At 33.5% G+C, this 25,885-nt stretch overlaps 1 protein-coding gene across 1 annotated transcript in view; it reads left to right on the forward strand.

The window, feature by feature from the left end:
• Nucleotides 1–25,172, forward strand: part of scro (scarecrow) — a 127,879-nt gene extending 102,707 nt beyond the window's left edge. The window contains exons 4-5 of the mRNA XM_081730825.1: nucleotides 4,514–4,600; nucleotides 24,123–25,172. Coding sequence (XP_081586951.1) covers nucleotides 4,514–4,600; nucleotides 24,123–24,527 — 492 coding nt within the window. The 3' untranslated portion in view covers nucleotides 24,528–25,172. The remainder of the gene's footprint in view (nucleotides 1–4,513; nucleotides 4,601–24,122) is intronic.
• The last annotated feature ends 713 nt before the right edge of the window (nucleotides 25,173–25,885 follow it).

Consider the following 25,885-nt stretch of genomic DNA (forward strand, 5'->3'; position numbering starts at 1 on the left):
AAAAATACAATCAAACTTGTTAACTTTGGTCACCTCGCTAATAAAAGGCGGGAAGAAAAAACAGTGGAGGTTGCAATTGTCAAAATAAGATGACCATCTTTCGAAATCCTTTAAGGTTAGAAACATGAATTTCTACAAATATTTCAACTTTTCCTTTAAAACAATTAAAGGCGTGTTTCAGAGTTTTTTTTTTTTTTTTTAAGATTTCCCCTAGAACAGACGGGGAAAAAATGAGAAGAAGAGGTTACAATTGTTGTCATAAGATGGCCTATCTCGAAATCCTTTACGGCAAAACATAAAAATTATGAAAATTATTATTTAGCTTTTAATTTAACTTAAAGACGTGTTTCAGCGTTTTTTGATGTTTCTTTCGAATGGGAAATAAAAACAGGGAAATAAAAATGGGGTTTTAATTGTTATAATTAAGATCGCCATATCTCAAAGTCTCTTAAGATCAGAGACATGTTTGGAACATGAAACTTGGTATGTAAACTTCTTATTCAAAACAAATGGCATGGACTACACCGTTTCCAGAAATTCCGCTTTTAACGAGAGAAATAGGGAAATTTCTAATTGTTTATTTCAACGTATAAGAATGGCTTCGAGGCTGTCAGTCTTGCCATCAGGGAAAACGAGTAATTATTTGAAGTAAACTTTTGAGCATAGATAAAAAATAGAACTTTTATAATTTCATTTTGGTTGACATGTGTATTCTAAGAAGGGGACGCGGTAGTTCAGTGGTAGAGCGTTCACCTGCGGTGCTTGGGGTCCCTGGTTCGATCCCAGCTCGCCCCGTGTGGACTTTGTGGTGGACAAACACTCGTGGCTTTTCTCGGAATTCTCCCGTTTCCTCCCACTTTCTTCATTCCACCATTTCATTCATTTCTCACCATCTCCGTCTTCTTTAGCCTAACCGGCATAACCGTGGGACGTAAAACTTAAAGATTTCATTTCATTTTCATTTCGTGTGTATTCTAAGGGGGAAAGGGGTTTAAATTTTTCGCAAAGAATATTTTTGTCGTGCGAAGAACGAAAGCAAAGGTATCAGATGCAAGGACGTAGGTAACGATATGTATCAGATGCAAGAACGTAGGCCGAACAAATGCGAGAGCCTGGAAGCGAAGTCTCCAGCCATTATAACATACGAACTAATATATAGATAGCTCATTTAAAATGCTTATATGACAATCTATAACAATCTTGACTTGAAAAATATATTTATTATCTACAAGTTAGCCACTTTTCAATTTAACTTATAGTAGCCAACATAGGCAGCTATACTATGTTGGACGAAATTAGTAAAGTGAAAGAATAACTTGGTTAACAAAGTTCATTTTTACAGTTAGCAACCTTGATGTTAGTTAACCACACTCAGTTAAGCAAGGGAAAATGTGTTGACTGTTTCTCTTGGGCTTGTATATTGAAAAGTATCGTGTAAGTTCAGTGACCCGAACAGTAAGTCACTCGCTTTGTTCTTCCGCTTGCAAAATCTTTTACAATGAAATCTTCCTTCTGTAATAATCCAGACTCCCTGCCTACCTATTTTCAACTTAGCTTTATAGTGCCTTCTTTGTATGACATACGAAGTCTTTATAGCATTAAAATATCTTTTGGGGGGGGGCGGGGGGCAGAAGAGGCACAGAGAAAAGAAATTTTACTTATTCGATTATTTCTCTAAAACATAACGTGGGAAATGTGGGAATATTTACAAAAGGAAGTTATAATAGAAAGAGTTTATATAATACGTTCTTTCCTTTTTTTTATTGATCATCGATGTTATATTATTGCAATATTCTTCATATTTTCTTTCATTTCGATTGTAAAGCTCTGTTTGTTATTTATGAAAGAAAAAATATATTAAAAGTAACTCACATTTTCTGCCTTTTTGGACTTATTTTGTACAGTTTCGTTTGCCATGCATGAGGAAGTAATGCGAGTGGAAATTTTAACAAAATCTCAACAGACTGACTATATTTTTCTTATATATATATATATATATATATATATATATATATATATATATATATATATATATATATATATATATATATAAAGATCTCCAGATCTAACACCAATAACAACTCTATTCTACGTTATTGAAGCTATTCTCTTTTCTATTCACTCACAGCCATAGAAAGTAGATTTTAATACTTTTTGCTCGTAAATAGATTTAAAATGAAACATTATTGACAAACTAGAAAAAAAAAAGTCATGAAATTTTTGTGAGCAGCGTTATTATCCTAAAAGCAATTTCTTTTCCTGCATATTTATTTGTACTATTACCAGTAGTATGCGCAACACTGTTAGATATATGTGTGTCACTATTCATTATCATCTTAGGTACTCTGTCATTATTGGCAGGTCACTTGCCGCAACTGAAAAGATTCCATGCTCTACGGTCTTCTGCTAACATCGTCTTCACGTATGATTTTTCTATTTTGATGTCGTCTATTAATTGTAATCTCCTTCGCCCTCTCCCTCTTTTTAGTGCTACCATACCCTCTAGCACGTTCCTCATGATATAGTTCCTTCTCACCCAATCTCCCAACCAATTTCTCTTCCTCTTCTTAACCCCTTCCGTGCATAACCCGTAAATAGCCGTCGCCCTATCCTTGTATGGGTGGCGTAATTCCTGAACCAAAGTCGTGCCTCTGTGGCGGATTTTTTTTAAGCATTTTTAAAACTTTTTTAATTCGGAAAAAACTATGTAATTTAAAATTGCCATGACCCCTGAGTATTTTAATGTTTTTTTGGATATTTTTCAACACAAAAACGTAATAATAATAATAATAATAATAATAATAATAATAATAATAATAATAATAATAATAATAATAATAATAATAATAATAATAATAATAATAATAATACGATTAGAATACGGTATGCGTAATATTACGGGCAAGGCAACTGCGGCACGGAATTTGTCCAGAAATTCCACACGTAAGGGGTTAATAATATATAAAATTATTCTTTTCTCCCCCACTATGTCTAACACCCTCTCATTTTCCACTTGACCCAGCTAATTCTCTCCATTCTTTTCCACGCCCACATTTCGAAAGCTTCCAGTAATTTTTCATCATTTTTGCGTAATGATCCATGTTTCTGACCCATATAGTACAATACTCCACACGAAGCATTTTAAATTTATCAGTCTTTTTCTCAACTCTTTACCCAAGGTCCACAAAATAGTATTTTCTTCCTTTTAAAGTTTTTTTTTCCATCCTTTCTATCCTTGCTTTTATTTCACGTTCGCACTTCATCACTAGGAATAAAATAATGCGCACAATTTGCTACCTAAGAACGTATTATTATTATTTTAAATATATACAGTAAATAAATCGATAAGTAATCTATTCCAGCAGAATAAAAACTCTCAATTATTATTGTTGACCATGAATGACATACTTTTTAGCGCGATAAAAGTTCGTTTTTCTCGATTTTCTCGGAAACTACGCATGAGAATTTGCTATCAAGCATCTCGCTCTGTTCAGTTCAATGTCTTATCTTTTAAATAAAAATTAAAGTTTCAGAATTAATCATAATTTTGGGCTATATCTTAGTAATTCTTGTCAACGCATTAATTATACATAAACATATACATGTACATTCGAATTAATTATACATAAACATATACATTTTAAGGTAAGAAATATCTCAAATAAGTTTCAACGTAATTTTTATAAGGCCAAATCAATTATAACAAATCTAATCCATTTTATAGACTCTACCTATGACGCGTTGAAAAATAAATAGCAAGTCGATATAATATACATAGATATTTCAAAAAGGCTTTGATTCTGTTAGTCATAAATATCTTACTAGCAAGTTATCGAATATTGGTTTATCACCTTTGTACATTCGTTGCTTTGGAAGCCATCTGTCAAATAAAACATACAAAGTTAAAATCTACATACAATTTGCACGTTACCGACATCTAGTAGCGCGACTGTTTACTATTCGGAATTAGTATGATTCACTGTTAAAAATATACACGTTTGCACTGTTAAAAGTAGTCTCTTAAATCTGAGAAACCGTTTCTTATCTGTGCACCGAGATTATCTTTTCTCAGAAACAAGAGTTTGATTCTCTCCTTAATGAGAAATGAAGAAAAGTAGATGAGATTGTATAAAGCGGAACGAGAAAATATACTGTTACCTTCCTTATAAATGAGAATTGCCAAATCTCATTTCTAAGAAAATATTGTCTAGGTGCACAGATAAGAAACGGTTTTTCAAATTTAAGAAATTATTTTTAACCGTTTGTCGTTTATAAATATGATACTGCTGGGATAGTAAATATTTCAAAGTACATACAACTTGCATCAGTGAAAAAAAAAAAAAAAAAAGCAGAAGAGAGAGTCAAATTCATGCAAAAGCTTTTTACTATCTCATGATCATACTTTCCATAATCTTCACATTTCAACTGGAAAGATGTAGCTTTATTTTCTAATTTCAAGTAAATTGAACATTGATTTGTGAAATTAATTTCCTTATTTCTCTTTTACTTGTAGGTGAAAATCTGGTTTCAGAATCATCGGTACAAATGTAAACGGCAAGCCAAAGAGAAAGCAATGGCCGAACAGAACGCACAGAATCAGGTAGGTTTCATTTTATTGTTTTAATGCTTCTAATATGTTCTCGTCGTAAGATACAACAGTTATACTTGTAGGCTATGTTATTTATGCGTCACAAAATTTACAAGTAGTGTATGACAGGGCGCAAAATTTCCGGTCGCCAGGTCGCTATTGGCGACTAGTGTTTAGTAGATACATACATATAATATCTTTTAAAAATATACATTTTCATGAGATATCGTTATCACTGCAATCGACAGCTGATACTTCAGTGCAAAGTGAGCGCGTTACACAAACATGAAGTCTTAAAATAAGATATTTTTTAGATGTATATGAATTGTCCAATTCAAAATTGATTACTCTGAATCTAATTGTCTGGTTTTGAAATTTTATACCCTGATGTAGTCTTTTTCTTTGTCAAACCAAAAGCCTCGGGAGGGGGGAGGGGAGACCTGTCATAATTTGTACGTGAGAGATACTGGTGACCATTACTTTTGGATTGGCAACTGCATCTGATTTTGAAATTTTGCGCCCTGGTGTATAGGAATCACTTTTAGGATCTTGTGCGTCAATGTTAGGAGTATTTGTGTCAATATTAGGAGCGTGTGTGTCATTGTTACAGTGTGTCACGGTGGCTCAGTGTTAGAAGGCTTATCTTAGTGCGTGAGGTTCCTGGTTCGATACCCGGTCAAGCAAGTTTGTAGTGGACAAGATCGTGTCCGTGGTTTTTCTTGGGGTACTCCAGTGTTCTCCCACATTCTCATTTCACCATTTTTTCCATCATCATTTGCTTGCCTTAATTATCGTTTCCCTTAGCCTAAAGGCCATAAAAATCGTGGAACACTAAACTAAAGGATTTAATATCATTTCATAAGAACATAGGTAAATTTTCTTCCCTTAATTTGAAGCAATAAAAAGTTATTTTTACCGGTGTGACTTCTCTGAAAAGCTGCAACTGCCATATTTCTCTACACAATCGTCGACTTGCATTCTCTTCACCTATTTCTCATGCAAGTGACGTGTCGCGCTCGTTTTAAGTGTCTCGATATAATTTTCAACATAATACAATTTGTAATCTAACCTATTATGACATGATTTGGGTTTAGCGTTCCTTTCAGCAGCGAGATAATTATAATAAGAGATAGACCTACAGCTGAACAGGGGGTTCCAAACCCCATGAGCTTCCATTGGGAATCGAATTAGGGTCTTCCGCATCAAAGATGCGAGCGCTAATCACGTAGCCACAAGGAGTTCATTTGTAGCTATTGTAAAATTAGAAATTATAAAGGAAAATATTATAAAATTTCAGTAACAGGATTCCCCCCCCCCAAAAAAAAAGTAACTGAATGACAGTCTAGACTAAACCATTTCCCCTTAATTGAAATTGACTTAATAAACTAGCAAGGATTTAGGACGTGGAGAGCATTAACGGAAATTGTACTACAAAACTTACGGAATTCCTATAGTATAGCAGTTTTCTTAAATTAGCTTTCGAAAGTAAAAGGAGTCCATTGGGGGAAATGTAGGCATAGGTGGAACAATATAACTACTTAGAAGATGGGTAAGGTAACAATGTTATAGCTTTTTTTCTACAATTATAGTAAATTCTGATATTTTCCGATCAAAGTAAATGCAGTTAGTATTTTTTTTTTTTTTTTTTTTTTTTTAAGAGAGACTTAATTTACGATAAGAATTTGGCATCGACGATCTAGTGACATAACAATTAGGGTGGAAAAAATTGACCAGTAAATCCATCTATTGTGTATTCTTCCAACGTAGACAGACAATAAGTTTCCAGCATACCGTACCCTAATCATATACTATACGCATAAAAGAGCTAATACCAGGATACCATCCAACCCAAACAGACTGCTATATTGCACGTATAGGGAAGTGACGCATATGTAGAGTATACATATAGCTAAATATCTTGTATGGCTGTTTACCTCTGTTCCCCCGTTCTTTTCCTAAAACAATTCCTCCAACAGCGCCTACTACCATCGCTAGTATTTGTCAATAATCCTATTACCTTTGGACCGTTGATGTTGCCATAGACACTAATAACAATGCTTGGGGAGGAGATAGACGCAATTATGTGGTATTACAAGCAAATCTTAGTCCTCATATCCTATATATGTATATAGTCTATATATTAGGGTAGAAACAGGAACTGTCATGCAAATTCAGTTATGTTGGATGAACCTACATTATTACGATAATATTTTAGTTTTACTGCCAATATGCATAGTTTTGTATAAAGTTTGAGGGATGAGTAAGATGTTTATGTTTTCTGTTGTTTATTTTAGTACACACATTAAAAATATGCCACAAACCCAGATGACCATAGTTATTTTAAATACAGTGCTGTACTAGGGTTTGTAATGTTATAGAGTTGATAACGATTAACACAAACTAAACAGTTAAAAGGCACTTGAAAAGTTATTTATGTCAAGCATTATTTTTATCTGGGTTATATAGCTCTATAGGGAAAAAATGTTTCATTACACATAAAATGCTTTAAAACCTGAAGGGTGAATATTTACTGCATGATAATACTTTCCTTTGTAAAACAAGAATATCTTTCCCTTTAGTTTTCATTATAGTGACACGTGGATCTCGTCTAAAAATAAGAAGTATCGCACAATACGTAAGGAAATATTGTAATAAATTATCTATATATATAAAAGAGAACGTACAAATCCTTTGTCCGCTCATCACGCTAATACGGCTGAACCAATTTCTTTTATTTTTGGGGGGTTATTAGGATTTGGACCCTAGATGGTTTTTATCATATCACTTTAATTTTCAATTACCAGTGTCTTGAGATAATTGACCATTCAGGTGTCCATTACGTACAAATCCTTTGTTAGTTCATCATAGGTATAAAAATAAACGTATGTATATGCAACCCGCATGACCGTGTCACTCGGCGGGTTAACATAAATGACAGGCGTTATAATGGTTTTTATCATATCACTTGAAAGCGAAAAAGTAAAAATTATCTAAGTAACAAAGTTTATTGCGTTCGGGGGTGACCGCAGCGAAGCGGGGCGGGTTAACATAAATGACAGGCGATATAATGTTAACATTTACTGCAATCTTCTATGGTTTTTATCATATCACTTGAAAGCGAAAAAGTAAAAATTATCTAAGTAACAAAGTTTATTGCGTTCCGGGGTGACCGCAGCGAAGCGGGGTGAACGCTGCTAGTATATATATATATATATATATATATATATATATATATATATATATATATATATATATATATATATATACACCGGGTGTTCAGAAAGTAACTATGCAGTGCCACATGCGGAACATCACTCCAGACGTTCTGCACAATGTCTTCAAGAATATGCCGAAACGTGTGCAACTGTGTCTTCAAGTGCAAGAGGATCACTTATAGTATCTCTTATAACTTCCATGACATTAAAGTTTAGGTTCAAGATAATTTCAGTTGTTTAAAGTGGTTTATGGAAAATAAAATACGGCAAGTTATGAATTGCATAGTTACTTCTGAACACCCTATACATATTTTTTTCTTTTACCTACAGCAGCCATGTCAATTTACCGACCCTTTTTTTCACATCGAAAAGATGTCAAGTGTCGGGAAAGAAACAATATGTAACTATCTATTACCCGGATGATCTTAGTTAACTTGTTCTTGAAGCTACAGAAATTGTCGTTCCGTATAATTCAAAAGGTACCGTTATTATGATGTAAAAATCAAATAAAGTTTTTAAGTTTTACATACCATGATTATGGCGTGTAAGATAAAGGACACGGGTATGATGAGAAATGAATGAAATGATGGAATGAAGAAAATGAGAGGAAACGGAAGAACTCCAAGAACCCCCCCACACACACACACAGTGTTTTCCCACTACAAAGCCCACTTGGTACGAGGTGGGGTCAGAGATTATATTAAGCACCGCATGACATAGCCATGCCATCTTGTTATTTAAATTCTCAATACATAGCAGCAAGTGAATACAAAGATAACAACAATCTTACTTCACTAACATGACAGCGTTGTAGTATATTATAAAGGATCCCTCATTATATAATCGTCTTATCCCATCATATTCGTCTCACGCTGAATTTCTTATTTATTAGACTTCCAAACTATGCTATGCATAAGTGTTGGAAGTCTTATAGGATGGCTGTATTCGTTAATCCATTTGTCTGTCGACATGTATCAGAGCAAAAACGGTAAGAGACATCGTTGTTTATTGCATCGATTAAACGTCCGAAGCAAACGTTCCATCTCCACCGTTAATCCTCTATTCAAACCGGAAATGGTTAAAATTATTAATTTCCGGTTTCAACGCTTATCGCCTAGAGCAAAAGTGGTAATAGATAGCAATAAGATGTTTTCTGCAATGGATTCAGGGTCTCAAGAGAACATGCTATCACCATATAGAACACTCTACCGAAATCGAAAGTGGTTAAAATTTACTAATACTTCCGGTTTCAACACTGATTTCCATAGAGCAAAATCTGTAAAAGATATCGAGAAACTTTTATGCTATCGATTCACCGTAACAAAAATAGATTCAAATTCCTACGTTAATCTCCTACTTAAACCGAAAGTGATAGAAATCAACCATTTCCGGTTTCAACGTTGATTGCCATAGAACAGAAACTGTAATGCACATTGACAAGCGATTTCTTGCAATTGATTCAGCGTCTTAAGACAATATAAATCAGCACCCACAACACTTCATAGAAAAAATAAGTGGTTGAAATTTGCTTGTACTTCCTGTAATATTGATTTCTATAGAGCAAGAAAGATAAGAGATATTGAGAAACTGTTTTATATAATCGATTCACCATCCCAAGAATAGATTCAATTTCCTACGTTAATTCTCTATTCAAGCCAGAATCAGTAGAAATCAACCGTTTCCGGTTCCAACGTTGATCGCCATAGACTAAGAACGGGCATGGATACTAACAACTGATTCTTTGCTATCAATTCAGAATTTGATTTAATTTAGGATTTGTGAATTATAAATAACCATGCCGAACAAGATCATTGGCACTTGTAGGAATGCGCACGAAACCAGACGAGAATTTTCTCGTGTTACCTCGTGTCGAATTTCCAGGCTAAGCAAAAACGATACATAATAAAAAGAATTAGAAATTTGCAACATTCTGATTAACATACAGCAAATGTCAATTATGACTTAAGCAATGGGTAATCGAACAAGATGGACGATGAAGAGACAGCCGATGAGCCAATATTTTTTCTGCCTTTTTGAACTGGCTAACATCATTGTCACTAGATGTTTATGTCTCATGATCTTTTGATATTTCATTGCTTGGACAGTCATACCCGCACATTTCCGCATATTTCAAAAAATTGTTAAAGTAAAAATTAATCCTATAATTACTTTACTTAATTACTTGTGATTAGTACTTTGAAAATAAAACTTAGTGGTATAGTTTGTGCTGTCGATTTATTCGCTTCCTGAAAGGATATACGTATATCTTCAATTCAATTATAATTCCATTGCAAACTTAGATAGCAAACTTAGCAAGTACGAAAACCAACTCAAAGACATCATATTTTGGTAGGTAGTATTTTGTATTCTCTACAGTAAACAAAGAAATTATATTATTCCTTTAATTTCGGAACTATTTGAAGAAATGGGGATGGAGCTAACAAACACTTACGGCTCGGATACACAAGTCATAAGTAGTTAAAAAAAACAATAAGTAGTTAAAAAAAGCACGTTGCGCACCAATTCAAGCATTGGCAAGGTGTCGTTGACAGGCTGGCGTACGTTATTCAGTATTACCAAACGCTCACTGTTGCCAACACAACTTTCAAAATTTCCCGTTTCTTTGGATCACCCTGTATGTTGGTTTTACGTAAAAGCGAAATTCACTCAGAAGTTTTTATTTCTGCAGCGATAATTCTTAGGGGATTCTTAAATCATATTATTATCATCATCATCGTAGGCATTCTTCCATTATTGGCAGGTCACTTGTCAAACCGAAAATCTTCCATGCACCACGGTCTTTAGCTTACCTCTTCGCGTTCACGTAAGATTTTTGTGTTTTAATATCGTTCATAAACTGTAACGTCATCTTCGTTTTTTTTTTTTTTTTGCCACCATACCTTCTAGCACGTCTCTCATGATTTAAATAATTTGATTAATTCAAAATAATTGCAATGTATCTGCAAAAAATTACCACCTATTTACACACAAGGGCATTATTTACTAGTTTGAAGCTTTATTGACATGTGTAAAAATGATTTCACTTCAAATCGAAGGGTTTTACAGTGCAACATTGTTCATGGAATAAAAAATGCATTGAAGGCCCTAGATTTCTCAATGTAGAATTATCTACGTTTCAACTGCTGACGAAAGCTGACAGCTATTGTTTCACACGAACAATATTTTTGCATGAAGCAAGGTGTTTCTTGGTGTGTGTGATGTCACTGGATCACCATTACAATTTTGTACTTTTTTTCCTGACTTTCAGGACATGTTGCTATCTGGCATAATACTTCTCCCAATTTCATAATTTTACTTTGGGAAAAAGAAACACTTCTTGTAGGCGTGAATTCGAATCTCTCATGTTCGGTTCTATCAGTTTTATTTATTTATTTATTTATTTTTACGTCAACACTGCACTAATTATTCTCTTGCTTTTAGAACTCATTTATAGGCTTACATTCTTAGAGGTTTACTGCTCACATATTTTGGTTGAAAAATCTTTCCATGTTTGTTTCATATATATGTAAATAGATGTTTAGATACAAACGTTAGGATGCTGCAGCTAATATTTATAATAATTTCATTAACAGAAGGAGAGTGGATGAGATCTGAGAAAATAAATCGTACGTAGGTCTACCTGTAAATTCACGATCTCTCTGCTCTTCGAAGTGAAGTTACAAGGTTCAGCGTTCAGGAACACGAATTCCCTCTAAATTTCCTTATAGTAGTGTTGACAGTTGAAGAAAGTTAGCCCATATTTAAGTCTACTGCATTTAATTTTGTTATTCTACGCTATTACTAAACAAAAATATTAAAATAAATAAATAAATGTCAGTGCTGTTTCATTCAATTGAAACCTTTAAACATTTCGAATATATAAAGGAAACGGAGACATTTTTCATAAAACATCACTTACAGGATACACAACATTCTTTTTGCACACAGTGGTATTTCAGGGAGACGAGAAATACCAGAGTAATAATTCTATCTTAGTATAAAGTAATTTTTAGTTTTAAAAAGTAGTTTTTTGTGCATATTTTTGCTTATGATTTAATTTTTTAAAGCTCACTATAAATTTAAACTCATCCTCCTCTCCCTCCCAATAAAAGTTTGTTTCGTTAATAACAAGGCATAACATATGAAATCAAGGTATTTATATTCCAAATAAAAGAATGGAAGAAGCTGAAATAATACAAAAATACCAAATTACTAAACTTTATGGTACTTGCTGCACTTCAAAGTATGCTCCAATTACCCTGAAATTTTATTTTTGTGTTTTATACGTCAAAAGACAGCTTTTCCGCACCATTAGAAATTTAAAACAAAATCGAATGTTTCATCCGGTGCACTCTACAGTGCATAATTATAATTACCTCCACTTTAAACAAACAACATATAGGACTAGTACTGTACTGTATAGTTATAAATGTTAAGTTAATATAGCAGAAATCAATATTATTATTTAAGTAGAAGGTATCGAGCACTGTTTTGAGCTAAAAAAAAAAAAAAAAAAAGGAATATTTTCCAACCTTAAAACATAAATTTCAATAATTTTATTAATTTCAAATTAGTGCCACACGATGAAATAATTTATCACAGAAGAAAGAGAAGAACACGGTGATAACTTGTCTGTCTTTATCACCAGTCAGAATAATTTGGATTTAGCAATTCAGCGGGGAAACGCAACTTATATTTTTAAATCATTCCCCTCTGCTCCTATTATGGAAGAAGTTTTTTATCTTAAATAGTTGTAGGGGACATTGAGGACGAAGATCGGCCCAAGTACCAAGAACATCAATTCTTTTAATCCAAATTTCTAATACTTGTACTTCATTTATATCAATAGTTTTACTATATATTATTCTACGTATAGTATTGTGATGTAATTAGGAAAGAAATTTTGTGTGTTAAAAAGCAAAGTTAACTGAAATGTTGATTTATTCTAATATAGTTGTGCCAACCTTATAATATAGCCACATCTTTATAGCAACAATATAAGAGACATGGCGCAGATACAGTATAAGAGCACCTTAAATTTAAATTAATTATACTACCTATCACACAATGAAATAAAAGCATAGAACTGTAACGATCTGTTACAAATTTGATTATACTTACAGTTAAACAGATAAATACTACTGAAATATGCAGAGTTACTCGAAAGGAATCAACCAAGTTTATGAGGTTGAATTTTTAAAATGAAAAATCCTTCAAACTTGCGATCAAGTCATAAGTGTTCTATGATAAAATTAAATTTTATTCCCTGTCCTACAAATGCTCCATGTGGACATAACCGCAGAACTTTAAACTAAAAAAAAAAAAAATCATTTCATTTTTATAATTCTTATGGAATTTGGCACGCTTTATGAGAATAAAATACTGGTATATGTGTATGTGCAGACATAAGAGAACAGGTGACAAATGAATCTCCTAGAGGAGAAAGGTGTTATGTTACATTCTTCGAAACGTTGAATTCTGGCGGTTCATGCACGTATTATATGTTAATCATGCTACATAACACATTATTTAGTGAGTCCTCGTTCCAGTGAAGAGATTTGGAAACGATGATAGATGTATGTTAACAGACATAGTTGTGAAAGTCAATTCTCCCGAAATGTACAATATGCTACATACCACCTTTATCATCTAACCGTGACATTGGTAATTAAATCTTTCAGTATTGTGGAGAAAGAAGCCATTCTGATCGAGAGTATACTTTAATACACTATGTTCAGAATATTGACAAATGGCAACAAACAAGAACATTTCTTTCTTTCTTTTTTTTTAAAAAAAAAGAAACAACGGAAAGTATGTAAATAAAGATGAACGTTATTCGTAGCTTTTCTGCAGTACAAAGTAATCTTCTCAAGCACTCTAGAAGTATCCTTTACTGATTGGTATTAAAATAGTTAATAAAAAAAATCAGTGTTCCTTTTTTCTTCATACTTGCTACACGAAAGAAAAGAGGAAAATTGTTTAATAAAAAATAATAATAATAAGCATCAAGAAAGACAAGTTTGTAACAGATGAATGAGATGTATGGAAAACGTTTCTCTTAGAAAAATAAAAATCATTTCTTGGTTTTATGTCAATGATAAATGCCTCTCCTACCACTTAAATCTTGCAGTGATTCTTTTAAAAAAATAAAAGATGATATAGAAAGGAAGAGTATATATGTATATTTTCTATATATAAATTTCTTATTTTTTCCATCCATATTTTTTTTCTTCCAAAGTAACTTTCCCCGAAAAATATAAGAAGAATAAATTAGTATCTTCCTTTCTTCGTTTATATTCTGTTTTCTCTTCTCTGCCCCCTTATTCTTTTCTTTATACAGTAAAGTAACGAAATATCGAAATCTTTCTGCCTGCTTTTGCCCCGTTGCAAAAGAGAGAAAAAGCGTGGACCTAAAAGAAAACAAAACGAATATATATATATATATATATATATATATATATATATATATATATATATATATATATATATATATATATATATATATATATATATATACGAGGACTAGATACAGAGCGGCATAGGAGCGGAATCTCATTCTCTTTTTGATATAAAGCGTTGCCACGCAACCTCCAACAAATCATTTCTTCAGTGTAAGCCAGGGAATTTTAATATACATACAAAAAAAGCTCCTTTGCTGTTTTGTTTTTGTTTTACTATCTGAGTTTACGTATTTCTGTTGATTTTCTTCTTTTTCTTGGAGTTCTTCCTCTTATTTTCTCCCCTTTCCCTTTCTTTTTCTATAATATTTTGAATTCCGGTATTTTTTTAAAAAAAATTGGAGGGAAGCGAATGAACAAGATAATACCTATAATTAATGCTGAAAAAAGAGGGACATATCGTTCTTGTTTCGTCTTCTTCTTTGTTTTCATATTTGATGTTAAATAAAAAAAAAAGAGAGAGACTTTGAATGGATTTAATTTTTTCTTAGCATACGTGTAATAAAGAGAAAATCAATTTTGATTTAATTTGATTTCATTTTCAGTTTAGCGTCTCTTTCAGCAGCGAGGCTACATGAGACGTGGACCTACAGCTTAAAGTGGAATCCGAAGCACATGAGCTCCCGCTAAGAATCAAATTCAAGTCTCCCACGACAATGGCACGTACGCAACTAGGGAGCTCAAAGAGGAAATCAATTTGTACTTGATTTTGGATATTTTTCATTTTCGAGATTTTTTTTTAAAAAAATATTCAATTCTCTTTTTCTTAAAGAGGGAGTGGTGGCGCAGTGTACAACACTCATCTCTGGTGTATGGGGTCCCTAACTCGCTTTGAACATGTGCCAAGTGGGTTTTGTAGTGGACAAACACAATGCACGTGGGGTTTCTTGCGATTATCCCATGTTATTTCACTTTCTTCATTCCACTATTTTATTCATTATCGTCAACACCATCTTCCGTAGCCTCGGAGCATAATTATGGGACGTTAAATTTTAAAATATATAGTTTGTTTCCTTTTTTTTTCTTTCTAGAAAGCAATATGAAGTGTATGGCATAACTCAATGATTATCTCATTGATACATTTTGTTATCATTAAACCATTATTTCTTTTAAGTCTAAAATGACAGGAAGTTGAACAATATTTCTTCAGACTTTCATAGTGGCATTCTGGCACATATATACACTTTAAAGTGTATTAAACTTTAAAAATACAAGTAAAATGCATATTTTACAAGCCAAATAAATATTTTTTTATTTTATTTTACAGAAGATATTTCTATTTAGTATAAACCGACGATAGCTATTCTATACTACTTCCCGTGGTTATGTATAGTATATCCCTATAGTGGAGCTTTAATATTACAAGTTATTCCAAGTATTATTGGCCTCTAATTTATGCACATAATACTCAACCACACATTTCTGTTGAACATTAAAAAAATATTAATTAAAAATCAGAGTTTTAGTGAATATTTTCTGAATTTTGCATTCTATGTACTAGCTTTATCAATCTAATAATTTTTAAAATCACAAAGCGAAAATATTTTTTTTCTGAAACGAACTAGAAAAAAGTTAGATTGTGTTTTTTATTCACCATAAATTTATTCACCTATAGCATAAATTTTACAAGGGCCATGATGACTCTGTGGTAGAACGCTTAGCTCTGGTGCGTGAGTCCCTGATTCGATCCCCGGCCACGTGAATTTGTGGTGGACACCATAGTGTCCGTGGGTTTTCTCGGGGTGTCTCCATTTTTTTTCGGCATTCTCGTTCCACCAATTCTTCCATTGTCATTCACTTGCCTTTAATCATGCGCCTTCCTTAGCCAACAAGACATAATAGTGGGACGTTAAACTAAAGATTTAATTCCATTTTCATTTTTCATAATTTTTAAAATATTATTTGCGGTTAAAGAGAAAAAAATGTCAATAGATAGATCTCTTGAACTGAACAAAGCGATATGGGCGAGCATGAATTCTCATGCGAAGTTTTCGAGATTGTCGAGAAAACGAGTTTTTTTTTTTTTTTTTTTTTGTAATTCTAAAATTTTCATGTACGATAACCATGTCACCTATTAGGGTGAAACAGATATCGAAGTATAACTATGTACACTCATGTCCAAAGTTATTGTCGCATGTCTGTAAATACTGTACGTTGTTGTAAGAATATAATTTGATAACGAATTCGCCAAGTATTTCTTATAATGTTAGTATTATATAATCGGCAAAGACATGTATGTGACAGGGAGCGCGGTGGCTCAGTGGTAGAGCGTTCACCTTCGATGCTTGGGGTACCTGGTTCGAACCCAGCTCGCGCCGTGTGGGCTTTGTTGTGGACAAACACCGTATTCGTGGGTTTCCTCGGGGTTCTCCTGTTTATTCCCACTTTATTCATTCCACCATTTCACTCATCTCTCATCATCACCGTCTCCTTTAGCCTAACCCGCATAATCGTGGGACTTAAAGATTTCATTTCATTTCATTTACATGTATGTGGCAAATTTCATATCAAAAGAGCAGTAAATAAGAACAATAAAATGAAAATAAAACTTTCTTGTCCATTTAGCAACATTTTGTTTTACTCATTCTAATTTTCGTATTTATAATTCTTTTCCTATGAAATTTACCACAAAAATACATTTCCCGATTATACACATAGTATCAGTATTACAAGTACCTGCAAAATCATTATCAAATTATATTCACACAATAAGACAGTTATAGATATGCGACAATCAGTTTGGACATGAGTGTAGAGTAATCACGCTTTTCATTATGACATTAGCAAGGCCATAGTACACAGTATCAGGTGCGCACAATGCACAGTAAAACTTTTGTTGGAAGCGCTCCAAGCTTTGGGAGGGAGTCCCAAACACGTCTATGTAGTATTGAACGGGTGTTGAAACAAAGAAGTATTTCCAGGAATATATAAAGAGTAGATATCGATCATATACCTAATATACATTATACAGATGTTCAGATGTACAAGCTGTTTGAGTGGCAAAAATGATATTAGGCCCTATTTCTATAAGTTGTACATCGATGACTAATGAAACCGGGAACATTATATATATATATATATATATATATATATATATATATATATATATATATATATATATATATATATATATATATATATATCCCGCGAATGATATTAACTTGTTTTGTAGGGGAACAGGGATATTTCGGTTCCCGAGTAATTCCTTCAGGACAGGGAGGGACTGATAATGTATATTAAGACCTGTTCTGGTTAAACTGGTGCGTCTAGGAATATTATACTAGTTAAAATTGCCCTTGGTATGCACTTACGATTAAATACATATGCGAACGCGGGTTAACAAGTTGAAAATATTTGAGAAGGACAAGCGTAGGAAACAGTTTAGAGAATTGCATAAATAAAATTTTAAAATACAGGATTTGTATTGTAAAATTTATAATGTAAGCTTTCAGACACGTGGATAAGCTTTAATAAAAAAGAATATATTTTTAAAGAAAGAGGGAGAAATGGAGTCTGTGTTTGCAAATCGCGTCTGAAAGCTGTCGACACAAAAAGGGCGACCCAGTGTGATAATCCGATCGCATATTTGCCAAGGGATAAAGCGGTGATCTGTATATATATATATATATAGACTCATCCGCCCCACCATAGAAACTGCTCTTCCCCTTGTTATTCCAATTCCAATCCCTTCTCCCGTCCCCGTAGTTTGTGAAAAGCCGTGGTAGCTGATGCAATTATCACTGGAACAATACTCAACCGGCGAATAACAATGTCATTTTGTGAGAGCGCTTCGGGGCGTGGTTTTCGTGGCCGATGCACGCACTGAACAGAATGTTTATTCCGAACCATTTACCTCAAAATCTAATACGCCTAGCTGACTGCCTGACGGATGCTTTTCATCGACAACACACAGAATATTCCATCATGGGATTTATTCCTCTTCATTTACTTGCTTTTTTGTGTTAAATTCACGTGTTGCTCTCAATAATACAGCAACGTGAATAATATCGTTGTGAAGAAAACAAAGGTATCTACAATATTTTACTCCTTTATTTGATTATCACAAATTGAAAATTGTTAGAAGTGTATCGCCTTATCATTTAAAACGTTATTAAATAAATGTATTACCATTCAGAAGTAATTAGTTCTCTAATTGAGAACATATCACTGTAGAAAGAGATTAAGAAGTTAACCTACGAAGCTTAAATACAAATTCGGTAGGAGGGAAGATAAACGGGCCCTCGGATTTTAGGTTCAAAATTGATCACAGCGTCTTCCTTAGGTCCCAAATAATGTTTCCTGAAAATTTCAGACCGCGGAAACTTCAAAAAAAAAGTGCCCAAAATTAGTATAGAATTTACCAGATATGCGCAGGGAAGATAAACGGGCCCTCGGATTTTCTTTTCAAAAATGGCCACAACGTCTTCCTTAGGTCCCAAATAATGTTTCCTGAAAATTTCAGACCGCGGAAAGTTCAAAAAGGTGTCCAAAATTAGTATAGAATTTACCAGTTATGGGCAGGAAAGATAAACGGGCCCAATTGACTGAGTGACAGAGAATAGATATGAGGGAACAACTTGTATACCAATACACGCTTTCCCCACATACCTATTCTGTCTATCAATACAGAATTTGGTGCACACATTTCTTATTCCCTATAGTATTTTTCGAGATACATTTGGATTGTGTGCTTTACATGGGGCCACTCCAGAGGGGTCCAAATTTGATGGGAGAGATTTCTGGAGGGAATTTTCCCGACATTCTCCCAATTTCCCCTGTTCAAGTACATTATGGGCCCCAATACATAGCACCTCTGGAAAGCTTGTCTCATGCTGAAGAGGAACTATAAGCCACGACTTTCCAATGAACATTGTTGATGCAACAGCTATTTCACTGCGTGTCTACGATTTTCTTTATACTAACAGGAATAATGGGCCACAGGGACTTACTCCGTTGTTCATGGCACCAAATTTTTTGTGCATGGACATATCTTTGTTATGTTTATCGAATAGACTAGGTTTGATTCGGATGTCCGGATGGCACATTCATGTCCGTTCCTTGTTAGTTAAGTGGTAGTTTGGGTTTGGCTACACTATATGTAGTTCTCTAGATATAAAGCCTAATAGAAAATTTTTGCCTGAAATATATTGGATCTTTTGATCCAAAAATAGATGTCTGACAACGGCAATAATGACATTTGTAAGAATATAAAAACATTAAATGTTAACCATATTACAATAAAGCATTATAGATCCAAATATTTACTTTACACATTTGTATACAAACACGTATATTTCCATTTTAACAATACATACATATATATATATATTTAAAAAAATCTTTATGTACAGAGGCAGAGGTAGTATTAAATCTGGATCTTGTTTAGTATTGACATGCTATTAAACATACTGCACATTCTATATAATGGAGAGCCTTTATACATTCCAATTCTGGGAACACCTAAGGTTAACAGCAGAAAAATTGTCTAGCATTTGTATGATTTTTTTTTTTTTTTTTTTGTAACGAATAACTATTGGCGACACGAGAATTAATAATTTTATAAGTAAATAATTGTTGAATAAATTAAGGCCTGTTATTCAACTACTAGATGAGCCTTATATCGGGTACAGTATTTTGTTTCTTATAGTGGAAGCTCTTATTGTTATAAGTAGAGATAGGCCTATCTTAAGAATAGGCTATCTATTGAATACTTTCTATTTTTTCTAGTGGGACTTATAATATGAACCTCAAACAACGCATGTATATTCTATTTTGCTACGAATCTGGCTATTATACAACATGGAAATAGTTACAGCAACATTTAGATTTCTAATGTTTCGTACAATGAATCCAAGCTGTCTACAGGTGTTAGTAACTACTTCGTTGCTATGGACCTCAAATGATAAATTACATTTAATTTTTAGTCCTAAATTATTTACTCCATGCACAATATTAATATTGAGCTTAACCTTGCTTTCTACACTTCATTTATGCACTAAATTAAGATCTTTTGTAGCAGGTCTACTGTCGTATATGTAACACTTTTTACTTCTTTACATAATTTTACATAGTCTGTATAAATAAAATATATGGAAGATTTTATTGAGAATTGTAGTCATTAATATACAATAGAAAAAATAATGGACTCATGTTTGATACTTGAGGTACTGCCAAGGATCTGCATATTCCGATAAGTGATTTTTTGTATTGGACATATTCCCTTTCAGATATGTATGATTTCCAAGTAAATTGTATGTGTACTAGTTTTGTTAAAAATGAAGTGTGTATATCTTGTACAAAAACTAAATTTGTGGTTGTAGATCGATAATGGTAACATTCATTTCGATTGACATCTAGAAAGCATTTTACATGATTAAAAATTCTAGTATATAGGATATATTCCAAAACCTTAGCCGGGGCGCAAGTTACAGCAATTGGCCGGCAGTTGTCAATATTACACGTATTACTCAATTTAAATATTGAAGAGATTCGTGTTATTTTCCAATCTTCAGGAAATCATTGCGTTTTTATTACAGTGGACTCTTTTTAATTCGAAGTCCAAGGGGACACGAAAAAACTTCGAATTATCCAAAATTCGAATTATCCAACAACATTCATTTTCACATATATAACAACAAACAAACCAAAGTACTGTGCATCAAAAACATATTCAAATGGTGTAGACTTTACCTTTAAAGCAGCTTATTATTTGCGTGATCGAATACCGCAAACTAACAAACGACATTGACTCCACATAATTCAAACTACGTGTACAATGGAAAATATATTTACGTACAACACTACAACATACATTGAATAGCCCAAACAATTAAACACCAGTAACAATTTGAATACTCTGTTCTCACTTTTAAGAAGTCATAAACCTCATTTACTTAAATTAGATTGTTTTTGTACGGTCAATAAATCTTGAATTTCATGTATTGCGTGGATTACAATATTAATAACATTTGGTTGTCTTTATCAATAATTCATCTTAAATTTTCAACCAATTCTGAAACAAGATGAGATTGGCACACGTTCTCTATCTTTACTTCTTCGTCAACTCACCTTCATCTTTATCATTACATAGATTTTCTAATCATCTTTTGTATTACTCTTCCCTATGGCTGCATCTGGATAACTGAAAACACGTTAAAACTGTATTTCTCTGTTTACATCTGTCCAACATTAAAATTTTTCAACTGTATTTACTTCGAATTATCCAAAACATACGTTCAAAAGTTCGATTTATCCACGATTTTTTGCTATTGTTTTCAATACAGTTTTCAAGGGGAATGGACTTCTGTTCGAATTATCCAAGTTCGAATTAACGAGACTCCACTGTAAATGATTACAGATTGTACATAATGGACGGATTAAGATATAAGAGCATGCTTTTAGTAAATTTAGAGGTATTCAATCTGAACTAAATGAACGTTTCGGTTTTAGTTTCTTAATAGCAGTTCTATACACATCAGTAACTAGATATAATAATAATGAGTTTGGTGATAACGGAGGAATATTTTCGTAGTGTGTACGCGGTACATTGAACAGAACTATTTATGTATACAGGTTGAAAAAACCTAGCAAATCCTTCCACTATATCACTCAAGTTTCAAGAAGTATGTATTGAAACATCATTGAATAATGTCTTACGCTACGATTTACTTTTTTATTATTATTATTTAAGAAGTTTCAGAACAATTTTAGATCAGATTTTATATTAGTTTCTGTTTTTCGTAAATAACTAGAATATGCTTTATTAATCATACTTTTTATCTTTCCCTGCTCTCTTAAATAATTCCTTATATTCCTCCGCTATCCCAGCATCTTTTTAATTGTAGTACCTTAATAATTTCTTCTATAAACCAACATTAATATCTTCTACTTGTTCTTTTTCGTGTTTTCGGAACTGTACTAGAAAATATCTCATGTTATAAAAAGACATATACTTATCACAAATAAAAGGAGGAGGAGTAGAATATACACATACAATATAGTATGATTCATTATGTACAAATACTTTTACAACTAACAATCTGTTTTTACCCTTTAAGTCAATCAATTTGGAATCGTATTTATCTTTTATTGCAATCAACTTCCAATCCCATGTTTGTTTCCATTTCTATCGCATCGCCATACCTTTAATGATCATCAAATAATTCACTATTATATAAAACTGCTATGCGAATGCAACTAAGCTTCGGTAAGAACAATTACATCAAAATTATTCCTTAATGTATTTAAAGAAAATTCATTACTCATTGTATCCAAAGCCCTAACATTTTGGCAGTAAATCTTAATATTTTCAATCCTTATAGTATCCATTATGTTGTAAGTAGGGCGATTAATATCCTCGAATGTTCTCAAAGCATATTCGTACATATCTTACTCTCTTTTTCTCGGTTTCATATTCCCTGAATAATGAACCCATAGGTAAGCATAATTACTTTCTCGCTTTGTCTTTCTAGTTTGACTAAAGATACGTTTTCAGTATGACGTGAGAGGTTTATTAACATAAACCACCTGATTTCTTTAGGAAAGACTGCCTTATCTGTAAGTCTTAAAAATCTTACAATAATACAACTACCAGTACCAGCGAATGAGTCAGTTAATACATGGCAAACATCGATCATTTCACCTGCAACAGTTATATCTAATGCTCGCCCCAGAGTTCGCAATGTCTACTACATTTTCATTAATTTGTTGGTTAATTCCATAAATTTCCGGTGTATTACATCTATTATATTGATCTATCTCATCAACTCGCAGTTCAAGGTTTGTGATTTTTTTTCTTTAATGTTACATTTTCTTGTTTCAATTGCTCTGCAGTGGCTAAACAAGTCCGTATTGTTTCAGCTTGTTTTCCAATTAACTTGGTGTTATCATCCAACTTTTAATGCACCAGATCTACGAGTTTGCAAGTTCTAGTTCAATTTCAATATTAGATTTGTTTAGATCTGACACTTCCTGTTTTAACTCCTGTAATACCTCAACACATCACTAAAAGTTGGCAATTCTGTTCCTGGTAAGATGTGGATTCCAAATGCATGCTAATCTTTTTGTCTAATCACACGATTTGCACCGCCAGGGTTGTTTCACTGATGTCATGAATTCTAAATTCGCTTCTTCTAATTATCATATTTGATATGATATAACTTCAAACAGTCTGAGTACTGTAATTTAGGGCAATTTCTTGTCTGACAATAATCAATGCGGGAACTCGTCATGAATCAATGTATCGAAACTAATAAAAGGCAAGAACTGTCCAACTTGCAGACCACCGTGGGCTTGACAAGCTTTGTAATGACGAAATACAGTGTTAAATCATATCCCTTATGAACAGGGCTTGAAAAATCTTGCTTGCAAATACTCATCAGCCAAAAGATCTACTAGCTAGCCCATTTTGCAGTCACAGTGTTTATACAACACAGTAAACATATCAATAGATTCTTTATTTTCTTTATTGGTAAGTCTCTTACAAATAATAAAAGTCGAATGGAAAAGATCATTCACAATGGTGGTACATTCAATATTACATTTTTTTTTATTTGTTGTGTGGAATAAAACACGTTTCTGATTTATCGGACTTTACTCCCCAAATGTAAAAGAAGTACGGTACTCGCCATTGGGGAGCAAGCGAATGGATTTTTCTAGCCCTGTTTATAGGTACCATTCTTTTATAAATAGTAGAAAACAAAAAGGTATTTTAGGTATTAGTATTAGGCCTAACACAACTCTTTAATTCTGACACAATTTTGATTAATGTATAGCATTTTTAGCATGAGCATTACAAGACAAATTCGAGCATAAGTTATTAAGCACATGTTCTAATGGATTCCCTTTTTTATGTCGTTACAGGCACAGAGTTCACCACGACGTGTTGCGGTCCCGGTACTAGTGAAGGATGGAAAGCCCTGCTCTGGTTCCAGTAACGACGCCACATCATCGACGGCGAGGTCAGCTTCAAGCCTCGGCGCCAGTCCTGTGAGCGGCCAATCTCCGCCAGTTAACCCATGCTCTCAGAGTCCCAGTGCAGTGAGTTTAGCTTCAAGTTTAGCCCAACACCACAGCCAACAACAACAGCAGCAGCAGTCCTGCAGTCTCACACCGAACAGCACTTCGAGTTTGTTGACCAATATGGCGTACCAACGGCAATCTCTAACTCCCAGTTTAGGAATGAATACACCGCCCGTTTCAACGCAACATCAACAGCAAGCTAACATGTGCGCCTCGTATCTGCCGTTACAAAGTCGAGCATGGTAAATACAGTGATATATTAAGAAAAAGCGCTATAACGAAAAAAAAAAGTTGAACTGACAAATAAAAAAATATCGCGTCGGTACGTTATTAAAACATGTGGAAGTGTAGTGGAACTGATGTGATAAGTAAACCGGTTAAAGACAACTATGGGTGTGCGCATTTAATTCAGTACAGAATGAAATTAATGAACCTTGTACTTTCGTAGACGAAGTGAGTGGAATCAACCTATTTGTGCACTAAAGAAAATTTACCCTTACAAAAGGACGAACATTATTAACACTGATAAAAGTGAGCTGTAAACACACTTTAAGACGTTTTCCGTAATAGCACACATATTATACACGAAAAGGCTGTGTTCTAACATAAGCCTAAAGAATAATTTCACGTAAAAAGGAGAAAAATGAACTATAGTGATACAATAAGATGTGGTAGCGTTTTTGTTTCGGTGTTCTTGACTTTTCTCTCCCCCTTCCCAGAAAACGACCTCTTTGTCTATTATTACCTATTTGAAACAAAGCACTGTAGGGTTTTAGTTTGAAATAAGAAAGGTACAAAAAATATGAAAGCGAAAAAAAGATTGATTAAAGCGGTGTTTTAGTGGTATTGTATTTATTATAATTATGATTATTATTACTACTATTATCACTACTTGTTTTTTGTTTTGCTTGTTGATAAAAAAATGAAAATCACTGCCGTCATTCCAACCTACCTTATTACATTTGACAAACTTTCTCTCCTGATATTTATTTACCATTACATCACACACATACATAAGCCTATACTGTACTGAATGTATTAATGCATGATTGTATACAGATCTATTCAAAACGAATAGTATAAAAAGAAGTTACCTGTGGCTGCTGTACAGAGGTTGGTTCAGTTATATTAAGCCAAATTTGAATGTGACTCTTACCAATCTTTCCACCATCGATTTGTTTAATCTGCAGGCTACCTCTACTAAGTATTCCCTGGTATCGAAGTTTCCATTGAGGAGATTGAGTTACAGCTGGACCATGAGTATTGTGTCCCATTCCTCTTTACAGGCTTTCCACAGTCCAGAGATGGTACTGACTGGTCGATGGGACAGACACCACTAGAAGAATCCGAAAGCACAATCGACCATTAGACTGGGCTTACATCTGGACTCTTGACAAGGATGCCAGAGAAAGGAAGAGCCAAAATTCCAGTTTCCTGTTCCAGCGATGTTTTCGCCGTGTGGCTGGGATACCTTGCCTTGGTGCAGTTCAACCTGGTTCAAGTCTTGTTCGTACAATGTTGGGATTTCATGCTGGTACATTTCAATCAGGATGTGAGTATGGTAGCACGCAGCATCGATTTTGACATTTCACTCTACCTTTGGG

The sequence above is a fragment of the Thermobia domestica genome, chromosome 11 (genome assembly GCF_964235325.1).
Source record: "Thermobia domestica chromosome 11, izTheDome1.hap1.1, whole genome shotgun sequence".
Lineage (NCBI taxonomy): Eukaryota > Metazoa > Arthropoda > Insecta > Zygentoma > Lepismatidae > Thermobia > Thermobia domestica.